General features: G+C 43.2%; 5 protein-coding genes and 1 long non-coding RNA gene across 6 annotated transcripts; all 6 read left to right on the top strand.

The window, feature by feature from the left end:
• The first annotated feature begins 30 nt into the window (after positions 1-30).
• Positions 31-625, top strand: LOC142366741 (uncharacterized). Its single transcript, XR_012766864.1, has 3 exons — positions 31-116; positions 242-388; positions 472-625. It is a non-coding gene; the product is annotated as an uncharacterized LOC142366741 (long non-coding RNA).
• Positions 626-801: 176 nt separating this feature from the next.
• Positions 802-3,480, top strand: LOC142366661 (uncharacterized). The gene is made up of 10 exons (XM_075448619.1): positions 802-888; positions 978-1,096; positions 1,200-1,367; positions 1,583-1,782; positions 1,885-1,997; positions 2,165-2,271; positions 2,410-2,586; positions 2,857-3,065; positions 3,164-3,258; positions 3,369-3,480. Exons 1-10 carry the CDS (start codon positions 816-818, stop codon positions 3,428-3,430), a joined length of 1,323 nt encoding a protein of 440 aa, XP_075304734.1. The 5' UTR covers positions 802-815; the 3' UTR covers positions 3,431-3,480.
• On the top strand, positions 3,441-7,254 carry LOC142366660 (uncharacterized). The gene is made up of 16 exons (XM_075448618.1): positions 3,441-3,461; positions 3,562-3,583; positions 3,680-3,707; positions 3,806-3,890; positions 4,017-4,163; positions 4,247-4,458; positions 4,560-4,663; positions 4,753-4,871; positions 4,975-5,142; positions 5,358-5,557; positions 5,660-5,772; positions 5,939-6,045; positions 6,184-6,360; positions 6,631-6,839; positions 6,938-7,032; positions 7,143-7,254. The coding sequence occupies exons 1-16, from the start codon at positions 3,441-3,443 to the stop codon at positions 7,202-7,204; spliced, it is 1,869 nt and encodes a 622-aa protein (XP_075304733.1). The 3' UTR covers positions 7,205-7,254.
• On the top strand, positions 7,215-11,028 carry LOC142366659 (uncharacterized). The gene is made up of 16 exons (XM_075448617.1): positions 7,215-7,235; positions 7,336-7,357; positions 7,454-7,481; positions 7,580-7,664; positions 7,791-7,937; positions 8,021-8,232; positions 8,334-8,437; positions 8,527-8,645; positions 8,749-8,916; positions 9,132-9,331; positions 9,434-9,546; positions 9,713-9,819; positions 9,958-10,134; positions 10,405-10,613; positions 10,712-10,806; positions 10,917-11,028. Exons 1-16 carry the CDS (start codon positions 7,215-7,217, stop codon positions 10,976-10,978), a joined length of 1,869 nt encoding a protein of 622 aa, XP_075304732.1. The 3' UTR covers positions 10,979-11,028.
• LOC142366658 (uncharacterized) lies at positions 10,989-14,802 on the top strand. The gene is made up of 16 exons (XM_075448616.1): positions 10,989-11,009; positions 11,110-11,131; positions 11,228-11,255; positions 11,354-11,438; positions 11,565-11,711; positions 11,795-12,006; positions 12,108-12,211; positions 12,301-12,419; positions 12,523-12,690; positions 12,906-13,105; positions 13,208-13,320; positions 13,487-13,593; positions 13,732-13,908; positions 14,179-14,387; positions 14,486-14,580; positions 14,691-14,802. The coding sequence occupies exons 1-16, from the start codon at positions 10,989-10,991 to the stop codon at positions 14,750-14,752; spliced, it is 1,869 nt and encodes a 622-aa protein (XP_075304731.1). The 3' UTR covers positions 14,753-14,802.
• Positions 14,763-18,576, top strand: LOC142366656 (uncharacterized). The gene is made up of 16 exons (XM_075448615.1): positions 14,763-14,783; positions 14,884-14,905; positions 15,002-15,029; positions 15,128-15,212; positions 15,339-15,485; positions 15,569-15,780; positions 15,882-15,985; positions 16,075-16,193; positions 16,297-16,464; positions 16,680-16,879; positions 16,982-17,094; positions 17,261-17,367; positions 17,506-17,682; positions 17,953-18,161; positions 18,260-18,354; positions 18,465-18,576. Exons 1-16 carry the CDS (start codon positions 14,763-14,765, stop codon positions 18,524-18,526), a joined length of 1,869 nt encoding a protein of 622 aa, XP_075304730.1. The 3' UTR covers positions 18,527-18,576.
• Positions 18,577-18,679: the final 103 nt, after the last annotated feature.

The raw sequence follows: 18,679 nt of genomic DNA, 5'->3' as shown, positions 1-18,679 counted from the left end.
CCATGGGTTTGTTTTTTATTCTTTTCTTCAGATCACAAGTCCAGCAGACACTGGCAGCTGACAATTCCTCTACAGCCCTGTGCAATCTCACCATCACTGAACATGCCTGTTCCTTGGTAGGACTGTTTAATATAAGCTGCCGGTCCTATAAAACAATCGGCCATTTCTTACATTATAATCTTCAGACAAATCTCCATAGGCTCTGCCATGTTTACATTTCTTGTCATTTTTTTTTCCCAAGGCTGAGAATCTCACACAAAGAAACTTGGCCTCACTGTTGAAATGCTCTCTGGAAAGCCAAAGGACTTACCCGGTAGAAGTCTGGAAGCTTTTCTTCCAAAAAGCTGCTCCTGCTCTGGACCAGGCTCTCGAGACATTCACCACCACTGTAAATCCAGTCCCATAATTTCACAACATCGATTGCATTCCTGTGGGACTTCTATATCCAACCAATTTTTTCCCCAATTCTAGGCCCCTAACAACAGCAACCAAGCCTTGTCAAATGCTCTTGAAGCTCTGGGAGAGGTCAGACTCTCCAGCTTCGGGCAGGCACAACTACAGAGTAAAGATTTCATCGCCGATTGGTTCCAGAAAAAGATCCGCCCATTCCTGGCTTCTCCATCCACAAACTTCCTGTTCTGCCTGAGCTCCAACAACTTCAGTTGCTTGACGTACCAGACTGTGTAAGTGTGTTTAGAAATTCATATTTAATTCACCACTGTAAACAACACAACAGAAAAACACTAGGATGTTGCGATGTTAAAAACCTTCCCTTATGTTTTAGCATCAAGGCATTCAACAACCAAAGGGCCTTTATGGACACCAACAGACAGCGAACAGTCTTCACTCATTTCATCAAACCATTCCTGTCAAAAAATGATTCATCAGGTATGGGCAGGTTATCGGGCTACGTTTGGTAATGTCTTGATAGCGTGTGCTGTTAATATCTAAGCAATGTCTCCGCTTCCTTTTTGCAGATCCTGGCTGTGTTTCATCTGTCAATGGTAGTCAGGACTGGCTACAGGCAAACCTTGGTAGCTTTTCTGAATTTGCCACCCTACAGGATTTGCAAGCCCTATATCCAAACTTCTCCAGCGTGAGTTCCCACTGCAGTTGTTTAGTTCTTCTTTCAAACATCATTTGTCCTTAGGTTTTGGCGTGACTTTTGTTTACCTTCATATTGATTTCCATTTTTTCAGATTGAAATCCTGTCAGAGCTCGCTCCCTCTCAGGTGGCGCAGTTATTACTGAGCTCAGAGAAATCCAATGACACAGATCTTATCGATCGTGTCTTTGACCGACTTGAGGATGGTAATGCTCTGAAAAATGTGGATGAATTCCTGACACAGCTGAACGCAAATGGAAAGGTGAGCCTCACTTTTCAGTGCAGGAAGAAAGACAAAATCAGACTTACAACTTAACGTTCTCAGACCTCAGAAGGGTATCTAAAACTCTGCATCTTTTTTTGGGAACTAATTGACAATATCCAACCTACCTTTCCACCTTTCAAACATCCTGTATGGTGTACTTGCGACATAGAAATTGTACGGAGTCTGATTCTTTCTGTGCCGTAACGTGACAGGTCCCAGAATTCACACCAGCCGTGAGAGATCGGTGCATGGACAGGACCTTCGTCATCATCGGTCCTCTTTTCTCGGGCTTCAACAGAGATGACTTTGATTTTTGGTTCAACGTCAGACTGGTTCCCATCCTTGGAAGTTTCCGTCCACAGATGCTCAGGAATGCAACCTCAGGCATAAACTGCACAAACTATCACATTGTGTGAGTAGCATTTTAGGATCAACCAGGACTTCCATGCATCAAATTACTAGGCTAGCTCCTTTTCAGGGACTGTGTAAGAAAGTTTTGTTCCAATCTTTGCAGTGTCAGAGGGATTGCCAAAGTTTTCCCTGCCATACCCGTGCAGAGACTTCAAGGAATCGCAAATGCTCTGCTGGGCTATCTGAAACAATCTGCCAGTGTCATCAATACACCAGGTAGGCCTAAAAAAAAGAAAAAACTTCAAACATGCCAAGGCAGGGAATTTGGGAAAAAGTGTGCCCAAACAGAACTGAGAAGGAAATATAACCTCATGTTGTTTGATCGATGAAAAGAAGCTGCTTGCTAAGTTGTGAATATTCTACCATGTCTATGCGTACCTCAGCTTGCAGGCAGGGAATCAAGAGTGATGCAGAATGGATTGAAACAAACTTGGGTCCATTTTCTCAGTACACACCATATTCTGACCTCAAAGTCTTTAACCTCTCTCAGGTAAGTCACGTATTTCACAACCAATCTTCTCTGAGAAAAGCGGCAAAACATTTAGTAACGGGCAGGTCCACGAATGGATGGTTCTGCCGTGTCATAAAGAGAACCAAATTTATCCATGCTCCTGTTTTATATTATCAGGAGACGGTTGTGGGTGTCCTCTCACCGCAACAGAAGGCTGAGCTGATACTGGATCCAGACAGCGGTGCTTTGGAGGACCCCACCCTCGTAAGGGTGGTGCTCACAAACTTGACCGAGTCTGGCGATGACCTGCAGATCACTCAGTTTTTCCAGACATTTACAAAAATCAACAAGCAGGTAAATGCTTCACACTTACTCCATCTCATTTTCGTCCCTCGGAGTTTGCTAACAAGCGACCCGGGTAAATTCTCACCGGGACTCCGGCAATCTCTCTAGGGGCCAAATTTAAATTCAAATAATGGATTTCTGATATGATTCTTTACCGACTTGTTGACACCAGTGCCTTGGTTCCTGACTTTCATACTTCAGAGTACAAGGATGTGCCACCAATCTTGTCCTTATTTTCCTTATTGTCCTAAACTACCACTTCAACTCTTTTGCTTCCAGAAAAACGTTACCTTCATCAAAAATCCCGCTGTACGAGACATCATCTTGAACCTGACCTTGACAGTCCTTGCGCCCCAATTTGAGGACTTTAAGCCTGAAGGCTTTCAGCTGTGGTTCCAGGTGTACTTGGTTCCTGTGATAGCAAGCCTCAATCCCAACAGCTTGCGGGTGATCCCTATCAACATCAGTTGTGCATCCTACACAGCCATGTAAGAGATATTTATCAGGAGAAGCAATAATTATTTTGCGTTAGCATGATGTTAAACTGCTTCCAGAGTCTAAATACCTGACGTTTTCCTCTCCCCAGACTCACGGGTCTTCGGGAAAGTTTGAAATTTCTTCCACTGGACCTTTCAAAGGGTGTGAGATCAAGCATGGAATCCCTCAAAAAGACCTTCCCACGTACGTGTCAATAATGCTTTGCTGACGAGCACCTTCAAGAAAGCCCAGAGCTACCATACAGATGGAAATAAATAAATACACTAACTCATTTCCCTTTTTCTCTCAAACAGGTTGCTCAGTACCAGATTCTTTCATGGTAAGTTCATTACTACAGACATATCACAGAGATTAGACATTGTTTCATGACATTTTACAAGACACAAGTATGGCACACTAACTTTTCACTGGCAGCTATGTCAAGGTATTAAAAGTTCATGTAGCTTTGTCCACTACCCTAACACATGTTGCTTTATTTGTCTCCAGTGCAAGGATACACCTGTTGATGGTAAGTGTCTCCAGAAATATCACTCAATTCCACTGTAATTACACAATCGCATTGTGAAGTACCCTTATCTGATACACAATTATGTTTGTTTCACAGAGAACCTCATCTGTGCTGCAGTCAATAGGTGGGTGGATTACTGTTTTACACAATCCTGAATTTGCATGTTCTTTTTCACAGTGGAACTAAGGTGACCATGGGTTTGTTTTTTATTCTTTTCTTCAGATCACAACTCCAGCAGACACTGGCAGCTGACAATTCCTCTACAGCCCTGTGCAATCTCACCATCACTGAACATGCCTGTTCCTTGGTAGGACTGTTTAATATAAGCTGCCGGTCCTATAAAACAATCGGCCATTTCTTACATTATAATCTTCAGACAAATCTCCATAGGCTCTGCCATGTTTACATTTCTTGTCATTTTTTTTTTTCCAAGGCTGAGCATCTCACACAAAGAAACTTGGCCTCACTGTTGAAATGCTCTCTGGAAAGCCAAAGGACTTACCCGGTAGAAGTCTGGAAGCTTTTCTTCCAAAAAGCTGCTCCTGCTCTGGACCAGGCTCTCGAGACATTCACCACCACTGTAAATCCAGTCCCATAATTTCACAACATCGATTGCATTCCTGTGGGACTTCTATATCCAACCAATTTTTTCCCCAATTCTAGGCCCCTAACAACAGCAACCAAGCCTTGTCAAATGCTCTTGAAGCTCTGGGAGAGGTCAGACTCTCCAGCTTCGGGCAGGCACAACTACAGAGTAAAGATTTCATCGCCGATTGGTTCCAGAAAAAGATCCGCCCATTCCTGGCTTCTCCATCCACAAACTTCCTATTCTGCCTGAGCTCCAACAACTTCAGTTGCTTGACGTACCAGACTGTGTAAGTGTGTTTAGAAATTCATATTTAATTCACCACTGTAAACAACACAACAGAAAAACACTAGGATGTTGCGATGTTAAAAATCTTCCCTTGTGTTTTAGCATCAAGGCATTCAGCAACCAAAGGGCCTTTATGGACACCAACAGACAGCGAACAGTCTTCACTCATTTCATCAAACCATTCCTGTCAAAAAATGATTCATCAGGTATGGGCAGGTTATCGGACTACATCTGGTAATGTCTTGATAGCGTGTGCTGTTAATATCTAAGCAATGTCTCCGCTTCCTTTTTGCAGATCCTGGCTGTGTTTCATCTGTCAATGGTAGTCAGGACTGGCTACAGGCAAACCTTGGTAGCTTTTCTGAATTTGCCACCCTACAGGATTTGCAAGCCCTATATCCAAACTTCTCCAGCGTGAGTTCCCACTGCAGTTGTTTAGTTCTTCTTTCAAACATCATTTGCCCTCAGGTTTTGGTGTGACTTTTGTTTACCTTCATTTTGATATCCATTTTTTCAGATTGAAATCCTGTCAGAGCTCGCTCCCTCTCAGGTGGCGCAGTTATTACTGGGCTCAGAGAAATCCAATGACACAGATCTTATCGATCGTGTCTTTGACCGACTTGAGGATGGTAATGCTCTGAAAAATGTGGATGAATTCCTGACACAGCTGAACGCAAATGGAAAGGTGAGCCTCACTTTTCAGTGCAGGAAGAAAGACAAAATCAGACTTACAACTTAACGTTCTCAGACCTCAGAAGGGTATCTAAAACTCTGCATCTTTTTTTGGGAACTAATTGACAATATCCAACCTACCTTTCCACCTTTCAAACATCCTGTATGGTGTACTTGCAACATAGAAATTGTACGGAGTCTGATTCTTTCTGTGCCGTAACCTGACAGGTCCCAGAATTCACACCAGCCGTGAGAGATCGGTGCATGGACAGGACCTTCGTCATCATCGGTCCTCTTTTCTCGAGCTTCAACAGAGATGACTTTGATTTTTGGTTCAATGTCAGACTGGTTCCCATCCTTGGAAGTTTCCGTCCACAGATGCTCAGGAATGCAACCTCAGGCATAAACTGCACAAACTATCACATTGTGTGAGTAGCATTTTAGGATCAACCAGGACTTCCATGCATCAAATTACTAGGCTAGCTCCTTTTCAGGGACTGTGTAAGAAAGTTTTGTTCCAATCTTTGCAGTGTCAGAGGGATTGCCAAAGTTTTACCTGCCATACCCGTGCAGAGACTTCAAGGAATCGCAAATGCCCTGCTGGGCTATCTGAAACAATCTGCCAGTGTCATCAATACACCAGGTAGGCCTAAAAAAAGAAAAAACTTCAAACATGCCAAGGCAGTGACTTTGTGAAAAAGTATGCCCAAACAGAAATGAGAAGAAAATATTACCTCATGTTGTTTGATCGATGAAAAGAAGCTGCTTGCTAAGTTGTGAATATTCTACCATGTCTATGCGTACCTCAGCTTGCAGGCAGGGAATCAAGAGTGATGCAGAATGGATTGAAACAAACTTGGGTCCATTTTCTCAGTACACACCATACTCTGACCTCAAAGTCTTTAACCTCTCTCAGGTAAGTCACGTATTTCACGACCAATCTTCTCTGAGAAAAGCGGCACAACATTTAGTAACGGGCAGGTCCACGAATGGATGGTTCTGCCGTGTCATAAAGAGAACCAAATTCATCCATGCTCCTGCTTTATATTATCAGGAGACGGTTGTGGGTGTCCTCTCACCGCAACAGAAGGCTGAGCTGATACTGGATCCAGACAGCGGTGCTTTGGAGGACCCCACCCTCGTAAGGGTGGTGCTCACAAACTTGACCGAGTCTGGCGATGACCTGCAGATCACTCAGTTTTTCCAGACATTTACAAAAATCAACAAGCAGGTAAATGCTTCACACTTACTCCATCTCATTTTCGTCCCTCGGAGTTTGCTAACAAGCGACCCGGGTAAATTCTCACCGGGACTCCAGCAATCTCTCTAGGGGCCAAATTTAGATTCAAATAATGAATTTCTGATACGATTCTTTACTGACTTGTTGACACCAGTGCCTTGGTTCTTGACTTTCATACTTCAGAGTACAAGGATGTGCCACCAATCTTGTCCTTATTTTCCTTATTGTCCTAAACTACCACTTCAACTCTTTTGCTTCCAGAAAAACGTTACCTTCATCAAAAATCCCGCTGTACGAGACATCATCTTGAACCTGACCTTGACAGTCCTTGCGCCCCAATTTGAGGACTTTAAGCCTGAAGGCTTTCAGCTGTGGTTCCAGGTGTACTTGGTTCCTGTGATAGCAAGCCTCAATCCCAACAGCTTGCGGGTGATCCCTATCAACATCAGTTGTGCATCCTACACAGCCATGTAAGAGATATTTATCAGGAGAAGCAATGATTATTTTGCGTTAGCATGATGTTAAACTGCTTCCAGAGTCTAAATACCTGACGTTTTCCTCTCCCCAGACTCACGGGTCTTCGGGAAAGTTTGAAATTTCTTCCACTGGACCTTTCAAAGGGTGTGAGATCAAGCATGGAATCCCTCAAAAAGACCTTCCCACGTACGTGTCAATAATGCTTTGCTGACGAGCACCTTCAAGAAAGCCCAGAGCTACCATACAGATGGAAATAAATAAATACACTAACTCATTTCCCTTTTTCTCTCAAACAGGTTGCTCAGTACCAGATTCTTTCATGGTAAGTTCATTACTACAGACATATCACAGAGATTAGACATTGTTTCATGACATTTTACAAGACACAAGTATGGCACACTAACTTTTCACTGGCAGCTATGTCAAGGTATTAAAAGTTCATGTAGCTTTGTCCACTACCCTAACACATGTTGCTTTATTTGTCTCCAGTGCAAGGATACACCTGTTGATGGTAAGTGTCTCCAGAAATATCACTCAATTCCACTGTAATTACACAATCGCATTGTGAAGTACCCTTATCTGATACACAATTATGTTTGTTTCACAGAGAACCTCATCTGTGCTGCAGTCAATAGGTGGGTGGATTACTGTTTTACACAATCCTGAATTTGCATGTTCTTTTTCACAGTGGAACTAAGGTGACCATGGGTTTGTTTTTTATTCTTTTCTTCAGATCACAACTCCAGCAGACACTGGCAGCTGACAATTCCTCTACAGCCCTGTGCAATCTCACCATCACTGAACATGCCTGTTCCTTGGTAGGACTGTTTAATATAAGCTGCCGGTCCTATAAAACAATCGGCCATTTCTTACATTATAATCTTCAGACAAATCTCCATAGGCTCTGCCATGTTTACATTTCTTGTCATTTTTTTTTTTCCAAGGCTGAGCATCTCACACAAAGAAACTTGGCCTCACTGTTGAAATGCTCTCTGGAAAGCCAAAGGACTTACCCGGTAGAAGTCTGGAAGCTTTTCTTCCAAAAAGCTGCTCCTGCTCTGGACCAGGCTCTCGAGACATTCACCACCACTGTAAATCCAGTCCCATAATTTCACAACATCGATTGCATTCCTGTGGGACTTCTATATCCAACCAATTTTTTCCCCAATTCTAGGCCCCTAACAACAGCAACCAAGCCTTGTCAAATGCTCTTGAAGCTCTGGGAGAGGTCAGACTCTCCAGCTTCGGGCAGGCACAACTACAGAGTAAAGATTTCATCGCCGATTGGTTCCAGAAAAAGATCCGCCCATTCCTGGCTTCTCCATCCACAAACTTCCTATTCTGCCTGAGCTCCAACAACTTCAGTTGCTTGACGTACCAGACTGTGTAAGTGTGTTTAGAAATTCATATTTAATTCACCACTGTAAACAACACAACAGAAAAACACTAGGATGTTGCGATGTTAAAAATCTTCCCTTGTGTTTTAGCATCAAGGCATTCAGCAACCAAAGGGCCTTTATGGACACCAACAGACAGCGAACAGTCTTCACTCATTTCATCAAACCATTCCTGTCAAAAAATGATTCATCAGGTATGGGCAGGTTATCGGACTACATCTGGTAATGTCTTGATAGCGTGTGCTGTTAATATCTAAGCAATGTCTCCGCTTCCTTTTTGCAGATCCTGGCTGTGTTTCATCTGTCAATGGTAGTCAGGACTGGCTACAGGCAAACCTTGGTAGCTTTTCTGAATTTGCCACCCTACAGGATTTGCAAGCCCTATATCCAAACTTCTCCAGCGTGAGTTCCCACTGCAGTTGTTTAGTTCTTCTTTCAAACATCATTTGCCCTCAGGTTTTGGTGTGACTTTTGTTTACCTTCATTTTGATATCCATTTTTTCAGATTGAAATCCTGTCAGAGCTCGCTCCCTCTCAGGTGGCGCAGTTATTACTGGGCTCAGAGAAATCCAATGACACAGATCTTATCGATCGTGTCTTTGACCGACTTGAGGATGGTAATGCTCTGAAAAATGTGGATGAATTCCTGACACAGCTGAACGCAAATGGAAAGGTGAGCCTCACTTTTCAGTGCAGGAAGAAAGACAAAATCAGACTTACAACTTAACGTTCTCAGACCTCAGAAGGGTATCTAAAACTCTGCATCTTTTTTTGGGAACTAATTGACAATATCCAACCTACCTTTCCACCTTTCAAACATCCTGTATGGTGTACTTGCAACATAGAAATTGTACGGAGTCTGATTCTTTCTGTGCCGTAACCTGACAGGTCCCAGAATTCACACCAGCCGTGAGAGATCGGTGCATGGACAGGACCTTCGTCATCATCGGTCCTCTTTTCTCGAGCTTCAACAGAGATGACTTTGATTTTTGGTTCAATGTCAGACTGGTTCCCATCCTTGGAAGTTTCCGTCCACAGATGCTCAGGAATGCAACCTCAGGCATAAACTGCACAAACTATCACATTGTGTGAGTAGCATTTTAGGATCAACCAGGACTTCCATGCATCAAATTACTAGGCTAGCTCCTTTTCAGGGACTGTGTAAGAAAGTTTTGTTCCAATCTTTGCAGTGTCAGAGGGATTGCCAAAGTTTTACCTGCCATACCCGTGCAGAGACTTCAAGGAATCGCAAATGCCCTGCTGGGCTATCTGAAACAATCTGCCAGTGTCATCAATACACCAGGTAGGCCTAAAAAAAGAAAAAACTTCAAACATGCCAAGGCAGTGACTTTGTGAAAAAGTATGCCCAAACAGAAATGAGAAGAAAATATTACCTCATGTTGTTTGATCGATGAAAAGAAGCTGCTTGCTAAGTTGTGAATATTCTACCATGTCTATGCGTACCTCAGCTTGCAGGCAGGGAATCAAGAGTGATGCAGAATGGATTGAAACAAACTTGGGTCCATTTTCTCAGTACACACCATACTCTGACCTCAAAGTCTTTAACCTCTCTCAGGTAAGTCACGTATTTCACGACCAATCTTCTCTGAGAAAAGCGGCACAACATTTAGTAACGGGCAGGTCCACGAATGGATGGTTCTGCCGTGTCATAAAGAGAACCAAATTCATCCATGCTCCTGCTTTATATTATCAGGAGACGGTTGTGGGTGTCCTCTCACCGCAACAGAAGGCTGAGCTGATACTGGATCCAGACAGCGGTGCTTTGGAGGACCCCACCCTCGTAAGGGTGGTGCTCACAAACTTGACCGAGTCTGGCGATGACCTGCAGATCACTCAGTTTTTCCAGACATTTACAAAAATCAACAAGCAGGTAAATGCTTCACACTTACTCCATCTCATTTTCGTCCCTCGGAGTTTGCTAACAAGCGACCCGGGTAAATTCTCACCGGGACTCCAGCAATCTCTCTAGGGGCCAAATTTAGATTCAAATAATGAATTTCTGATACGATTCTTTACTGACTTGTTGACACCAGTGCCTTGGTTCTTGACTTTCATACTTCAGAGTACAAGGATGTGCCACCAATCTTGTCCTTATTTTCCTTATTGTCCTAAACTACCACTTCAACTCTTTTGCTTCCAGAAAAACGTTACCTTCATCAAAAATCCCGCTGTACGAGACATCATCTTGAACCTGACCTTGACAGTCCTTGCGCCCCAATTTGAGGACTTTAAGCCTGAAGGCTTTCAGCTGTGGTTCCAGGTGTACTTGGTTCCTGTGATAGCAAGCCTCAATCCCAACAGCTTGCGGGTGATCCCTATCAACATCAGTTGTGCATCCTACACAGCCATGTAAGAGATATTTATCAGGAGAAGCAATGATTATTTTGCGTTAGCATGATGTTAAACTGCTTCCAGAGTCTAAATACCTGACGTTTTCCTCTCCCCAGACTCACGGGTCTTCGGGAAAGTTTGAAATTTCTTCCACTGGACCTTTCAAAGGGTGTGAGATCAAGCATGGAATCCCTCAAAAAGACCTTCCCACGTACGTGTCAATAATGCTTTGCTGACGAGCACCTTCAAGAAAGCCCAGAGCTACCATACAGATGGAAATAAATAAATACACTAACTCATTTCCCTTTTTCTCTCAAACAGGTTGCTCAGTACCAGATTCTTTCATGGTAAGTTCATTACTACAGACATATCACAGAGATTAGACATTGTTTCATGACATTTTACAAGACACAAGTATGGCACACTAACTTTTCACTGGCAGCTATGTCAAGGTATTAAAAGTTCATGTAGCTTTGTCCACTACCCTAACACATGTTGCTTTATTTGTCTCCAGTGCAAGGATACACCTGTTGATGGTAAGTGTCTCCAGAAATATCACTCAATTCCACTGTAATTACACAATCGCATTGTGAAGTACCCTTATCTGATACACAATTATGTTTGTTTCACAGAGAACCTCATCTGTGCTGCAGTCAATAGGTGGGTGGATTACTGTTTTACACAATCCTGAATTTGCATGTTCTTTTTCACAGTGGAACTAAGGTGACCATGGGTTTGTTTTTTATTCTTTTCTTCAGATCACAACTCCAGCAGACACTGGCAGCTGACAATTCCTCTACAGCCCTGTGCAATCTCACCATCACTGAACATGCCTGTTCCTTGGTAGGACTGTTTAATATAAGCTGCCGGTCCTATAAAACAATCGGCCATTTCTTACATTATAATCTTCAGACAAATCTCCATAGGCTCTGCCATGTTTACATTTCTTGTCATTTTTTTTTTTCCAAGGCTGAGCATCTCACACAAAGAAACTTGGCCTCACTGTTGAAATGCTCTCTGGAAAGCCAAAGGACTTACCCGGTAGAAGTCTGGAAGCTTTTCTTCCAAAAAGCTGCTCCTGCTCTGGACCAGGCTCTCGAGACATTCACCACCACTGTAAATCCAGTCCCATAATTTCACAACATCGATTGCATTCCTGTGGGACTTCTATATCCAACCAATTTTTTCCCCAATTCTAGGCCCCTAACAACAGCAACCAAGCCTTGTCAAATGCTCTTGAAGCTCTGGGAGAGGTCAGACTCTCCAGCTTCGGGCAGGCACAACTACAGAGTAAAGATTTCATCGCCGATTGGTTCCAGAAAAAGATCCGCCCATTCCTGGCTTCTCCATCCACAAACTTCCTATTCTGCCTGAGCTCCAACAACTTCAGTTGCTTGACGTACCAGACTGTGTAAGTGTGTTTAGAAATTCATATTTAATTCACCACTGTAAACAACACAACAGAAAAACACTAGGATGTTGCGATGTTAAAAATCTTCCCTTACGTTTTAGCATCAAGGCATTCAACAACCAAAGGGCCTTTATGGACACCAACAGACAGCGAACAGTCTTCACTCATTTCATCAAACCATTCCTGTCAAAAAATGATTCATCAGGTATGGGCAGGTTATCGGACTACATTTGGTAATGTCTTGATAGCGTGTGCTGTTAATATCTAAGCAATGTCTCCGCTTCCTTTTTGCAGATCCTGGCTGTGTTTCATCTGTCAATGGTAGTCAGGACTGGCTACAGGCAAACCTTGGTAGCTTTTCTGAATTTGCCACCCTACAGGATTTGCAAGCCCTATATCCAAACTTCTCCAGCGTGAGTTCCCACTGCAGTTGTTTAGTTCTTCTTTCAAACATCATTTGCCCTCAGGTTTTGGTGTGACTTTTGTTTACCTTCATTTTGATATCCATTTTTTCAGATTGAAATCCTGTCAGAGCTCGCTCCCTCTCAGGTGGCGCAGTTATTACTGGGCTCAGAGAAATCCAATGACACAGATCTTATCGATCGTGTCTTTGACCGACTTGAGGATGGTAATGCTCTGAAAAATGTGGATGAATTCCTGACACAGCTGAACGCAAATGGAAAGGTGAGCCTCACTTTTCAGTGCAGGAAGAAAGACAAAATCAGACTTACAACTTAACGTTCTCAGACCTCAGAAGGGTATCTAAAACTCTGCATCTTTTTTTGGGAACTAATTGACAATATCCAACCTACCTTCCCACCTTTCAAACATCCTGTATGGTGTACTTGCAACATAGAAATTGTACGGAGTCTGATTCTTTCTGTGCCGTAACCTGACAGGTCCCAGAATTCACACCAGCCGTGAGAGATCGGTGCATGGACAGGACCTTCGTCATCATCGGTCCTCTTTTCTCGAGCTTCAACAGAGATGACTTTGATTTTTGGTTCAATGTCAGACTGGTTCCCATCCTTGGAAGTTTCCGTCCACAGATGCTCAGGAATGCAACCTCAGGCATAAACTGCACAAACTATCACATTGTGTGAGTAGCATTTTAGGATCAACCAGGACTTCCATGCATCAAATTACTAGGCTAGCTCCTTTTCAGGGACTGTGTAAGAAAGTTTTGTTCCAATCTTTGCAGTGTCAGAGGGATTGCCAAAGTTTTACCTGCCATACCCGTGCAGAGACTTCAAGGAATCGCAAATGCCCTGCTGGGCTATCTGAAACAATCTGCCAGTGTCATCAATACACCAGGTAGGCCTAAAAAAAGAAAAAACTTCAAACATGCCAAGGCAGTGACTTTGTGAAAAAGTATGCCCAAACAGAAATGAGAAGAAAATATTACCTCATGTTGTTTGATCGATGAAAAGAAGCTGCTTGCTAAGTTGTGAATATTCTACCATGTCTATGCGTACCTCAGCTTGCAGGCAGGGAATCAAGAGTGATGCAGAATGGATTGAAACAAACTTGGGTCCATTTTCTCAGTACACACCATACTCTGACCTCAAAGTCTTTAACCTCTCTCAGGTAAGTCACGTATTTCACGACCAATCTTCTCTGAGAAAAGCGGCACAACATTTAGTAACGGGCAGGTCCACGAATGGATGGTTCTGCCGTGTCATAAAGAGAACCAAATTCATCCATGCTCCTGCTTTATATTATCAGGAGACGGTTGTGGGTGTCCTCTCACCGCAACAGAAGGCTGAGCTGATACTGGATCCAGACAGCGGTGCTTTGGAGGACCCCACCCTCGTAAGGGTGGTGCTCACAAACTTGACCGAGTCTGGCGATGACCTGCAGATCACTCAGTTTTTCCAGACATTTACAAAAATCAACAAGCAGGTAAATGCTTCACACTTACTCCATCTCATTTTCGTCCCTCGGAGTTTGCTAACAAGCGACCCGGGTAAATTCTCACCGGGACTCCAGCAATCTCTCTAGGGGCCAAATTTAGATTCAAATAATGAATTTCTGATACGATTCTTTACTGACTTGTTGACACCAGTGCCTTGGTTCTTGACTTTCATACTTCAGAGTACAAGGATGTGCCACCAATCTTGTCCTTATTTTCCTTATTGTCCTAAACTACCACTTCAACTCTTTTGCTTCCAGAAAAACGTTACCTTCATCAAAAATCCCGCTGTACGAGACATCATCTTGAACCTGACCTTGACAGTCCTTGCGCCCCAATTTGAGGACTTTAAGCCTGAAGGCTTTCAGCTGTGGTTCCAGGTGTACTTGGTTCCTGTGATAGCAAGCCTCAATCCCAACAGCTTGCGGGTGATCCCTATCAACATCAGTTGTGCATCCTACACAGCCATGTAAGAGATATTTATCAGGAGAAGCAATGATTATTTTGCGTTAGCATGATGTTAAACTGCTTCCAGAGTCTAAATACCTGACGTTTTCCTCTCCCCAGACTCACGGGTCTTCGGGAAAGTTTGAAATTTCTTCCACTGGACCTTTCAAAGGGTGTGAGATCAAGCATGGAATCCCTCAAAAAGACCTTCCCACGTACGTGTCAATAATGCTTTGCTGACGAGCACCTTCAAGAAAGCCCAGAGCTACCATACAGATGGAAATAAATAAATACACTAACTCATTTCCCTTTTTCTCTCAAACAGGTTGCTCAGTACCAGATTCTTTCATGGTAAGTTCATTACTACAGACATATCACAGAGATTAGACATTGTTTCATGACATTTTACAAGACACAAGTATGGCACACTAACTTTTCACTGGCAGCTATGTCAAGGTATTAAAAGTTCATGTAGCTTTGTCCACTACCCTAACACATGTTGCTTTATTTGTCTCCAGTGCAAGGATACACCTGTTGATGGTAAGTGTCTCCAGAAATATCACTCAATTCCACTGTAATTACACAATCGCATTGTGAAGTACCCTTATCTGATACACAATTATGTTTGTTTCACAGAGAACCTCATCTGTGCTGCAGTCAATAGGTGGGTGGATTACTGTTTTACACAATCCTGAATTTGCATGTTCTTTTTCACAGTGGAACTAAGGTGACCATGGGTTTGTTTTTTATTCTTTTCTTCAGATCACAACTCCAGCAGACACTGGCAGCTGACAATTCCTCTACAGCCCTGTGCAATCTCACCATCACTGAACATGCCTGTTCCTTGGTAGGACTGTTTAATATAAGCTGCCGGTCCTATAAAACAATCGGCCATTTCTTACATTATAATCTTCAGACAAATCTCCATAGGCTCTGCCATGTTTACATTTCTTGTCATTTTTTTTTTTCCAAGGCTGAGCATCTCACACAAAGAAACTTGGCCTCACTGTTGAAATGCTCTCTGGAAAGCCAAAGGACTTACCCGGTAGAAGTCTGGAAGCTTTTCTTCCAAAAAGCTGCTCCTGCTCTGGACCAGGCTCTCGAGACATTCACCACCACTGTAAATCCAGTCCCATAATTTCACAACATCGATTGCATTCCTGTGGGACTTCTATATCCAACCAATTTTTTCCCCAATTCTAGGCCCCTAACAACAGCAACCAAGCCTTGTCAAATGCTCTTGAAGCTCTGGGAGAGGTCAGACTCTCCAGCTTCGGGCAGGCACAACTACAGAGTAAAGATTTCATCGCCGATTGGTTCCAGAAAAAGATCCGCCCATTCCTGGCTTCTCCATCCACAAACTTCCTATTCTGCCTGAGCTCCAACAACTTCAGTTGCTTGACGTACCAGACTGTGTAAGTGTGTTTAGAAATTCATATTTAATTCACCACTGTAAACAACACAACAGAAAAACACTAGGATGTTGCGATGTTAAAAATCTTCCCTTACGTTTTAGCATCAAGGCATTCAACAACCAAAGGGCCTTTATGGACACCAACAGACAGCGAACAGTCTTCACTCATTTCATCAAACCATTCCTGTCAAAAAATGATTCATCAGGTATGGGCAGGTTATCGGACTACATTTGGTAATGTCTTGATAGCGTGTGCTGTTAATATCTAAGCAATGTCTCCGCTTCCTTTTTGCAGATCCTGGCTGTGTTTCATCTGTCAATGGTAGTCAGGACTGGCTACAGGCAAACCTTGGTAGCTTTTCTGAATTTGCCACCCTACAGGATTTGCAAGCCCTATATCCAAACTTCTCCAGCGTGAGTTCCCACTGCAGTTGTTTAGTTCTTCTTTCAAACATCATTTGCCCTCAGGTTTTGGTGTGACTTTTGTTTACCTTCATTTTGATATCCATTTTTTCAGATTGAAATCCTGTCAGAGCTCGCTCCCTCTCAGGTGGCGCAGTTATTACTGGGCTCAGAGAAATCCAATGACACAGATCTTATCGATCGTGTCTTTGACCGACTTGAGGATGGTAATGCTCTGAAAAATGTGGATGAATTCCTGACACAGCTGAACGCAAATGGAAAGGTGAGCCTCACTTTTCAGTGCAGGAAGAAAGACAAAATCAGACTTACAACTTAACGTTCTCAGACCTCAGAAGGGTATCTAAAACTCTGCATCTTTTTTTGGGAACTAATTGACAATATCCAACCTACCTTTCCACCTTTCAAACATCCTGTATGGTGTACTTGCAACATAGAAATTGTACGGAGTCTGATTCTTTCTGTGCCGTAACCTGACAGGTCCCAGAATTCACACCAGCCGTGAGAGATCGGTGCATGGACAGGACCTTCGTCATCATCGGTCCTCTTTTCTCGAGCTTCAACAGAGATGACTTTGATTTTTGGTTCAATGTCAGACTGGTTCCCATCCTTGGAAGTTTCCGTCCACAGATGCTCAGGAATGCAACCTCAGGCATAAACTGCACAAACTATCACATTGTGTGAGTAGCATTTTAGGATCAACCAGGACTTCCATGCATCAAATTACTAGGCTAGCTCCTTTTCAGGGACTGTGTAAGAAAGTTTTGTTCCAATCTTTGCAGTGTCAGAGGGATTGCCAAAGTTTTACCTGCCATACCCGTGCAGAGACTTCAAGGAATCGCAAATGCCCTGCTGGGCAATCTGAAACAATCTGCCAGTGTCATCAATACACCAGGTAGGCCTAAAAAAAGAAAAAACTTCAAACATGCCAAGGCAGTGAATTTGGGAAAAAGTATGCCCAAACAGAACTGAGAAGGAAATATAACCTCATGTTGTTTGATCGATGAAAAGAAGCTGCTTGCTAAGTTGTGAATATTCTACCATGTCTATGCGTACCTCAGCTTGCAGGCAGGGAATCAAGAGTGATGCAGAATGGATTGAAACAAACTTGGGTCCATTTTCTCAGTACACACCATACTCTGACCTCAAAGTCTTTAACCTCTCTCAGGTAAGTCACGTATTTCACGACCAATCTTCTCTGAGAAAAGCGGCACAACATTTAGTAACGGGCAGGTCCACGAATGGATGGTTCTGCCGTGTCATAAAGAGAACCAAATTCATCCATGCTCCTGCTTTATATTATCAGGAGACGGTTGTGGGTGTCCTCTCACCGCAACAGAAGGCTGAGCTGATACTGGATCCAGACAGCGGTGCTTTGGAGGACCCCACCCTCGTAAGGGTGGTGCTCACAAACTTGACCGAGTCTGGCGATGACCTGCAGATCACTCAGTTTTTCCAGACATTTACAAAAATCAACAAGCAGGTAAATGCTTCACACTTACTCCATCTCATTTTTGTCCCTCGGAGTTTGCCAACAAGCGACCCGGGTAAATTCTCACCGGGACTCCAGCAATCTCTCTAGGGGCCAAATTTAGATTCAAATAATGAATTTCTGATACGATTCTTTACTGACTTGTTGACACCAGTGCCTTGGTTCTTGACTTTCATACTTCAGAGTACAAGGATGTGCCACCAATCTTGTCCTTATTTTCCTTATTGTCCTAAACTACCACTTCAACTCTTTTGCTTCCAGAAAAACGTTACCTTCATCAAAAATCCCGCTGTACGAGACATCATCTTGAACCTGACCTTGACAGTCCTTGCGCCCCAATTTGAGGACTTTAAGCCTGAAGGCTTTCAGCTGTGGTTCCAGGTGTACTTGGTTCCTGTGATAGCAAGCCTCAATCCCAACAGCTTGCGGGTGATCCCTATCAACATCAGTTGTGCATCCTACACAGCCATGTAAGAGATATTTATCAGGAGAAGCAATAATTATTTTGCGTTAGCATGATGTTAAACTGCTTCCAGAGTCTAAATACCTGACGTTTTCCTCTCCCCAGACTCACGGGTCTTCGGGAAAGTTTGAAATTTCTTCCACTGGACCTTTCAAAGGGTGTGAGATCAAGCATGGAATCCCTCAAAAAGACCTTCCCACGTACGTGTCAATAATGCTTTGCTGACGAGCACCTTCAAGAAAGCCCAGAGCTACCATACAGATGGAAATAAATAAATACACTAACTCATTTCCCTTTTTCTCTCAAACAGGTTGCTCAGTACCAGATTCTTTCATGGTAAGTTCATTACTACAGACATATCACAGAGATTAGACATTGTTTCATGACATTTTACAAGACACAAGTATGGCACACTAACTTTTCACTGGCAGCTATGTCAAGGTATTAAAAGTTCATGTAGCTTTGTCCACTACCCTAACACATGTTGCTTTATTTGTCTCCAGTGCAAGGATACACCTGTTGATG

The sequence above is a fragment of the Odontesthes bonariensis genome, chromosome 17 (genome assembly GCF_027942865.1).
Source record: "Odontesthes bonariensis isolate fOdoBon6 chromosome 17, fOdoBon6.hap1, whole genome shotgun sequence".
In the NCBI taxonomy this organism is placed as follows: domain Eukaryota; kingdom Metazoa; phylum Chordata; class Actinopteri; order Atheriniformes; family Atherinopsidae; genus Odontesthes; species Odontesthes bonariensis.
This window is presented reverse-complemented; position numbering and strand designations above follow the sequence as displayed.

Bases quoted from the DNA above. Each gene is read 5' to 3' on its own strand.
- LOC142366661 (XM_075448619.1), top strand. From the start codon at position 816: ATGGACACCAACAGACAGCGAACAGTCTTCACTCATTTCATCAAACCA. The intron at 1,998-2,164 runs GTAGGCCTAAAA...TGCGTACCTCAG, and splicing joins CAGTGTCATCAATACACCAG to CTTGCAGGCAGGGAATCAAG. The intron at 3,259-3,368 runs GTACGTGTCAAT...TCTCTCAAACAG, and splicing joins CCTCAAAAAGACCTTCCCAC to GTTGCTCAGTACCAGATTCT.
- LOC142366656 (XM_075448615.1), top strand. From the start codon at position 14,763: ATGACATTTTACAAGACACAA. The intron at 15,030-15,127 runs GTGGGTGGATTA...TCTTTTCTTCAG, and splicing joins ATCTGTGCTGCAGTCAATAG to ATCACAACTCCAGCAGACAC. The intron at 15,781-15,881 runs GTAAGTGTGTTT...CTTACGTTTTAG, and splicing joins TGCTTGACGTACCAGACTGT to CATCAAGGCATTCAACAACC.
- LOC142366660 (XM_075448618.1), top strand. From the start codon at position 3,441: ATGACATTTTACAAGACACAA. The intron at 3,891-4,016 runs GTAGGACTGTTT...TTTTTTTCCAAG, and splicing joins CTGAACATGCCTGTTCCTTG to GCTGAGCATCTCACACAAAG. The intron at 5,558-5,659 runs GTGAGTAGCATT...CAATCTTTGCAG, and splicing joins TGCACAAACTATCACATTGT to TGTCAGAGGGATTGCCAAAG.
- LOC142366659 (XM_075448617.1), top strand. From the start codon at position 7,215: ATGACATTTTACAAGACACAA. The intron at 8,917-9,131 runs GTGAGCCTCACT...GTAACCTGACAG, and splicing joins AGCTGAACGCAAATGGAAAG to GTCCCAGAATTCACACCAGC. The intron at 9,332-9,433 runs GTGAGTAGCATT...CAATCTTTGCAG, and splicing joins TGCACAAACTATCACATTGT to TGTCAGAGGGATTGCCAAAG.
- LOC142366658 (XM_075448616.1), top strand. From the start codon at position 10,989: ATGACATTTTACAAGACACAA. The intron at 11,010-11,109 runs GTATGGCACACT...ATTTGTCTCCAG, and splicing joins TGACATTTTACAAGACACAA to TGCAAGGATACACCTGTTGA. The intron at 14,581-14,690 runs GTACGTGTCAAT...TCTCTCAAACAG, and splicing joins CCTCAAAAAGACCTTCCCAC to GTTGCTCAGTACCAGATTCT.